General features: G+C 43.2%; 1 protein-coding gene across 1 annotated transcript; it reads left to right on the top strand.

Moving 5' to 3' along the window:
- The first annotated feature begins 5,481 nt into the window (after window positions 1-5,481).
- On the top strand, window positions 5,482-6,597 carry LOC145689510 (uncharacterized). The gene has a single exon (XM_081763683.1). The coding sequence runs from the start codon at window positions 5,482-5,484 to the stop codon at window positions 6,595-6,597; it is 1,116 nt and encodes a 371-aa protein (XP_081619809.1).
- Window positions 6,598-7,547: the final 950 nt, after the last annotated feature.

Raw genomic sequence — 7,547 nt, 5'->3', positions numbered from 1 at the left:
ATGAATAAATAAAGATATCAAATAAATGAAATAACACCTCTTTGCCCTTCCATTTTATCCTCAGTTTCCCTATACCATTTACTTCACTCCCAAGAGAAGGTATTCCCTTCTACGGGTTTTGCATGGTAAAAAAAACAAATAAGTCGATACTTTCCAGAGCTTTGTCTCGACAAGGTTCTGAAGCGTTACCTGATAAGAGGTGACGATTTTTGGCTTTCCTTCCTTTTCCATATCCTCGGCTTTTTGCTTTGTCATCCCGTGGCGTACCGTTTCGTTAGACTTATCTAGTCAAGGGCGGCCGGTACAACAGGTTTGGCAAGTGAACTGCTATACCTTGACTACTATCCAAAAGGGGTAGTCAAACCTTCTAACATATCATATCATCTCATCACATTCACATACACTGCCGTATAAATACCATTGGGCAGCCGCCCACGGACGGATTTTCTTATGGCAGACACAGGCTCAGTCGGAGGTCGTAAGATCAAGGGTAAACACCAAGGCCTTCCACAAGTCGTTCATGGACACTCCGAGAGCTCTACGAAGGCGAGGCCACGCAAGGATCAATCTTCAGCTCGTCCTCAGAAGCCTACTAAGAATCACCATCAAAGGACAGATTCCATAGGATCCATCGAATCTACAACATCTGTAATATCTCATGCCTCCATCCGGTCTAGATCACCGCCATCAGACAAGGGTATCAGCTACGCCGACCGTCTGCAACAATCTCCTCCTGCAAAGAAGCACCACTTAGATTCATCTAGAGAATCAGATTCTGGAAGAATGGACATCGGAGACTCAGCCTCCCGCACCGACAACCAACAATCAGCTACTACTCATTCCATTCTTCTTACAAACTTCGACTCGAAATTCAGCACTCCAAAGATGGTCGCAGTTCAACTTCGGAAGTACCTACCACGGGCATCCATTGCTCACATCATTCACACCAGGAATGGCATTATTCTGAAGACAACGGACGCCGCACTGTACAGCACAATTAAGAACAAGGTGCCGATAGACATTTTTGGCAAGGATGCAAAATTGGAAATCCTAAACACACCTCGACAGAAACAACCTCCGCCTCCAAGAAGACCAGAACTATTTTCAGTGGTCATACGTGGAGTTGATCCATCTTACACCGATGAAGAGATACAAGACGAACTGACTCTGGAAGGGCACACGATTATCAAAGTAATTAGAATTCGAAACGACCGGGGCCCTACTTATATGGTCCGTGTGCTCACTTCACATCAAGACACAATTGATACGCTGTTAGAATCCGGATCCTCCATTTATAACCACACGCACCGTGTAGAGCCTTCACGATCTGCTGCTCCTATGCCAGTACGATGTGAACGTTGTCAGATATATAACTCACATCACAAAACGTCGACAAAATCACCATTGCCATTCAAGAAGCAGGTAACTTATGCATTCCAACCTCTATATCTACTTCATACACACCTCACCTTCCTCCACAATACCTCATACTGATCAAAAGCTCACGTCAGTCATACAGAGAATTTGTACATACTCGCAATCCAGAGGCATTACGCCATCACCGACAATTACAGCGTATGGTACACAACTATATTAAGGCCTATAAACTTCGTTGCTGGATTAAAGCCTGTAATAATCTCTCAGACACTACCCATCCCAGTAAGTATTGGAAACGTTTCGACGCACTTTGTGGCAAGTTCTCCAAACCAAAATACCCTCTCTTACTCGGCGACATACCAGCAAATACTGACACGGACAAAGCAAACGCCTTTGCTGATCATTTACAGACGATATTCACACCTACCATGATGGGCAACACCCCACATGTGGTCGATAGGCTTAACACTTCATCAGTACAACTCCAGCTCAGCAATAACCATATGCTCCACGCCAATACACCTTTAACGACACCAATTACACTCCAGGATATTACTGCAGTTGTTCACAACAAACGAAATACAGCGCCTGGCTTAGACAATATTACCTATCGTCATATTAAGGAATGTCCTGGTACTCTGTTAATCTTACTTGCTCATATCTACACGTTCATCTTCCGTACTGGATTCTTTCCAACCTCTTGGAAAACTTCTAAGACACTCATGTTCCTCAAACCTCATAAACCACCACAGGATGTTGCTTCATATCGACCCATACAACTCACTTCTACATTCAGCAAAATCCTGGAACGTATCTTAGTTAAACGACTGCACGTTTATTTGGCCGATCGTCATCTTCATCTTATCACACAAGCCGGTTTCCGACCATCATTCTCTATAAATGATCAGCTTCTTCGACTTACCTCATTTATCACTCAGCACTTTAATTCCGCACAACCATCCTGTCTGGTACTATTCGATCTGGAGAAAGCCTTTGATAAAGTATGGCATAATGGTCTCATATACAAACTTCTTACGCTACAACTTCCCATAGTATACATCCGTTTTATTTACAGCTTCATTTCCAACCGCCTCGCATACATCTCTGTTAATCCAGTCTGTCACATCCTATTTTTCTATCAGGCGTACCTCAAGGTTCGGCCTTGTCTCCACTACTTTATTTGCTCTATGTTACTGACATGCCTTGGTTTCCAGAGGGAATCCATTTATTTCAATATGCCGACGATACAGCGTTCCTTGCCTTGTGTAACACCATACAACAAATAAACTCAGTTCTTCAGACTCCAATCAATCGCTTCACCTCATGGTGTACTCGTTGGAAACTCACCATAAATGCGGCTAAAACTCAAGCTATTGTCTTTCTACCACCACGCCGAAGATCACGAGTCCGCCGAAATCCTCGCCATGTCGCACTCCATGTAGATGACGAACCTATACGACTCAGTAACACAGTCACCTATCTTGGGATTACTTACGACCGTCACCTAACATGGAACAAACACTTAGCAACTATCACAGCAAAAGCCTACAATAGACTCAATTTGTTGAAACGATTAACTGGTACGACGTGGGGACTTAAGGCACAAGTAATTCTAAATACATACAAAGTTTTCTTACGGCCAATCTTAACATACGGATTCACGGCGTGGATAGCCGCTGCCCCTAAATTCTATCAAAAGCTTCTGATCCTAGAACGACATGCTTTCCGCATAGCCTTCCGTGTCCGATTACCTAGCCCCACCCAGGAACTATACCAACGCATCACTTTCCCTACTTTACAGTATCACGTCGAAAAACTACGTCTCACCTATATCAACAAACGTTTCCAAAACCAACACCCTTTACTTTATGACAGACACTATGCGATACCTGGAGTTGCATCCCACACCACATCGTTATTATCATCCACCTTTATCTCTCCTATTTACGCTGTATCAATACATTTTACCCCCGAGAGATCCTTCGTTATTTATCATCTCTGACTACATTATTCACGACCATCTTCCACTCATTCATCCATCATATCCTGCACAGTAATTACCTTTGTCTACTCACTTGGGCTTCCCCTGTTCTCCATCATCGCCTAGAGCTGCCCCTAGGCAGAAGATAATTTCATTTGTCTGATTAACAAAACCCACGTGTTGTCCTGTGCTTCGCACCTCGCTTCATTCTTCATCCTCATAAGCTTCTCAAATTTCCATTACTTTTCATTTTCTTTTCTTGTATATTGTTATTGAATCTCACCATTTACATTAATAAATTATTTGTCATAGTTAACACTTACTTTATATGAATATATGTTCCATTCCTTTCATAATGGTAAGGATCAAAGTTCCTTACATCCCATTTAATTATTTTCATTATGTTGTTTTGTTATTCATGGTAACATTTGATATTAATAAGTTCAATAAAGCACATAGACCACCCATTGTCCTCTGCACCTAAATTCCTTTCTCTCACTCACCTCACACAGGGCGTAACCCTCTTAAAGGTTGCTAGCCACATTGGCTAGCCGGTAAAAAAAATAAAAAAGTCGATACTTTCCCAGAGCTTGCTCTGAAGCGCCACTGAGAGACCAGTGACGAGTTTTGAAAATATCCTTCCTTTTCCTGATCCTGAGTTTTTTCTCTGTCTCTTTTGCGCGAACCGTCTGTCAGACTGACCCAGGCAAGGGCAGCCGGTTCTACAGATCGAGGCAGGGGACCTGCTCCCCCTGGACAACTATCCGAACGGGTTGTCCCACCTACTCATCAACACATATCAACATGCATCTTGTCGAGTATAGTTCAGGTCTCGTGATAATAGTTCGATATTTACGATGGCAGACCCAGGCTCAGGCAGTGGAGCATCTTTAGAAAGTCGACATGGAGGCTTACCACCAGTCTTCGTTAGCCCACCTGCTATCTCCACGAAGGTGGAGAAGCGGAAGGACTATGCTGAGAGACAAAGACGAGCTTCTGAACGCTCGACCGCCTCCACTACATCAGCTGGTTCTAGATCTCGATTTCGATCTCCACGGAGCCAACCCAGTTACTCTGATAGGGTCAAACATTCGCCTCATGCTAAGAAACACCATATCGATATTTCAGAATCATCTGACATGGAAGCCGACGTTTCACCGACAGCACGCCGATCATCAACATCTGTTCATCCTGTTTCTTCTTCACCTCACTGCTTTTTGCTTCAAAACTTCGACGCTAAATTCACCAATGAAAAATTCATCATCCTTCAACTTAGAAAATACCTGCCAAGCATTCCACTCACTGAAGTTGTAAAAACCCGCAATGGATTTATCTTCAAATCATCTGACGCTAACTTCCTATCTACAGTCCGTAATAAAGCATCGTTCGAGATTTTCGGAAAAAATGCTACAATTGTCTCCTTGAACGCTACTCGTCGTAAGATACCACCTCCTCCAAAACGTTCTCCGATGTTATCTGTAGTCATCAGGGGAGTCGATCCATCATATTCTGATGATGAAATACACGAGGAATTGCGCAACGAGGGGCATACCATTGATAAAATTATTCGCATTCGTAATAACACTGGGCCTACTTACATGGTGCGAGTCCTAACCATATCTCAAGAGACGATCGACCATCTGCTTACTCATGGTGCCTTCATTTACAAGCGCAAACATCGCGTTGAACCCTCTCGATCGTCTGCGCCATTGCCATTACGATGCGAAAAATGTCAAACGTACAACAATCACGCAACAGCGCATTGTACAAACCCCACTCTCTGTGGGTATTGCTCTGGCCCCCATTTAACTCGTGTTTGCCCTAATATGAACCTTCCACCTCAATGTTCTGCGTGCGCGGAGCGCCAACCTACCTAGTTTTAAATGTAAACGCAAACCATACCCAGACCAAACACACCCCGAATTAGTAGTACCATTACGTACTCAGTCTACCTCCACCAACACTGCAGAATATTCATCCTTTCCATCGTCCCCACATCCTTCAGCAACTCACTCTTGTCGCTAAAGCCACTTTTCATGTAGCCCTATATGCAACTTACTCAAACAATTACGTTCATTTCCATACTACACCACTCGAAACATTTGTTTAATATCTTGGTGGTCATGGATATCAACTTTTTGTTTCTCAATATTCGATCAATCACCAAGAATAAAACTCTTTTCCAAGCACTCCTACAAGAAGAACACATCACTGCTTTTCTTCTGAATGAAACATTTTTGACTCAGTCCATGCAATGCAGATTTCCCAACTACACGTTGCTTCGCCATGATAACATGACACCAGCGTTAAGAGCAAACGGTGGAGTTGCTATGGGCTTTCGCCATAATCTACCATTCAGACAACATAGCTGCCCTGCACTAGCCTTACCGGAGCACATCGTAGCTACTTTGTATTTTAAATCCATCGCCCTTACTTTTGCTACCATCTACGTCAGACCCGGCACTCCAATTCCGTTAGATCTTTTCTCTTACATCTCCAATAACTTCAAACATTTTCTCATCCTCGCAGACGTAAATTTTCATAGTCGCTCTGCTCTTGAACGCACCCAATTTCGAGATCATATAGCATCTCACACTGCAGGAATTCTTCTCAACCTTCCTTCGCCCACACGTCCAGTTTCCAATACCACACCCGATATTGCAATTACCTCCAATACAATAGTTACACGTTGTACTGTGGCAGTCATAGACTTACTAGGTAGTGATCACGCTCCCATTAAAATCACATATCATACTGGTCTCGTCCCTTCAAAAGCAGCATCATTGCCTCATCTCACACCACGCTATGATAAAGCAGATTGGGTCAATTATCGCACTTACATCTCTTCTACCATCGACCATTCTCATTCACCTATCACTCCTGACGAGCTTTCGACGCAAGTCACCACTATAACCAATGCTATTCAGCAAGCTTCAGCCCTATACATTCCACAAACTGAATCAGTACCTTATCGACCTAAACTACCACCTCACTACCTCGCTATGATCCGTCGTTCTCGTCAATGTTGTCGCGAATACCTGCACACTCGAAACCCTGATATCTTACGCCTTCACCATCAACTCCAGAGAACTGTTCGCAACTATATTACCGCTTATAAGCAACGCCAATGGATCAAAACATGTAATCATCTTGCTGAAACATCGCATCCCACGCTATACTGGAAACGCTTTAATGCACTCTGTGGAAAACTCACTAAGACTCCCAACCCCTTCTACTAGATAATACAGCCATTCATTCCGACCAGCATAAAGCGAACGCTTTCGCCAATCATCTTCAAGCTATCTTTACACCATCTCCACCTGATCATATGTTCCACCCTCATCCTGCTGAGGTAGTAAATACTCAATCTAAATCCCTTCAAGCTGCTGTGACTCATAGACTTCCTGAACATGTTCTCACTGCTCCGATTACAGTCGAAGAAATTACTTCTGTTGTCCGGCGAAAACGCAACACAACCAGGATTCGATCGTATCACCTATCGCCATATTAAAGAAAGTCCCATCACACTACTCATGCTTCTATCACTGATATAAACCTTTATACTTCGCACTGGCTTTTTCCCGATAAATTGGAAGGTATCAAAAACCCTAATGTTTCCAAAACCGAATAAACCACCATCCGAAACTTCATCCTACAGACCGATTCAGTTAACCTCCACTTTCAGCAAGATTTTCGAACGCATTCTCGTCAAACGTTTACATCCATATCTAGCAGATCGAAACATTATTCCCTCTCATCAGGCTGGTTTTCGACCTTCCTATTCAATAAATGACCAATTACTCCGCCTTTCTACACTTATTACCAATCATTATAACTACGTACAACCGTCATGTCTGGTTCTCTTTGATCTTGAAAAAGCCTTTGATAATGTTTGGCATTTGGAACTTATCTATATACTCATTAAACTCAAACTTCCTATCACAATCATCCGCCTCATCTATCATTTTCTCGTCTGCCGTTTGTCTTATGTTGCTATCAATGACACACTCTCTCATCTTATTTTTTTACTGTGCGGTGTGCCACAAGGATCTGCCTTATCACCTTTATTGTATGTCCTCTTTGTCACAGACTTTCCCGAGCTACCTCCCATTGTTCACCTGTTACAATACGCCGACGACAATGCTTTTGTGGCACTCTGCCGAACTATCCAACAAATCAATGCCTGTCT

The sequence above is a fragment of the Thermobia domestica genome, chromosome 7 (assembly GCF_964235325.1).
Source record: "Thermobia domestica chromosome 7, izTheDome1.hap1.1, whole genome shotgun sequence".
Classification (NCBI taxonomy): domain Eukaryota; kingdom Metazoa; phylum Arthropoda; class Insecta; order Zygentoma; family Lepismatidae; genus Thermobia; species Thermobia domestica.
This window is presented reverse-complemented; position numbering and strand designations above follow the sequence as displayed.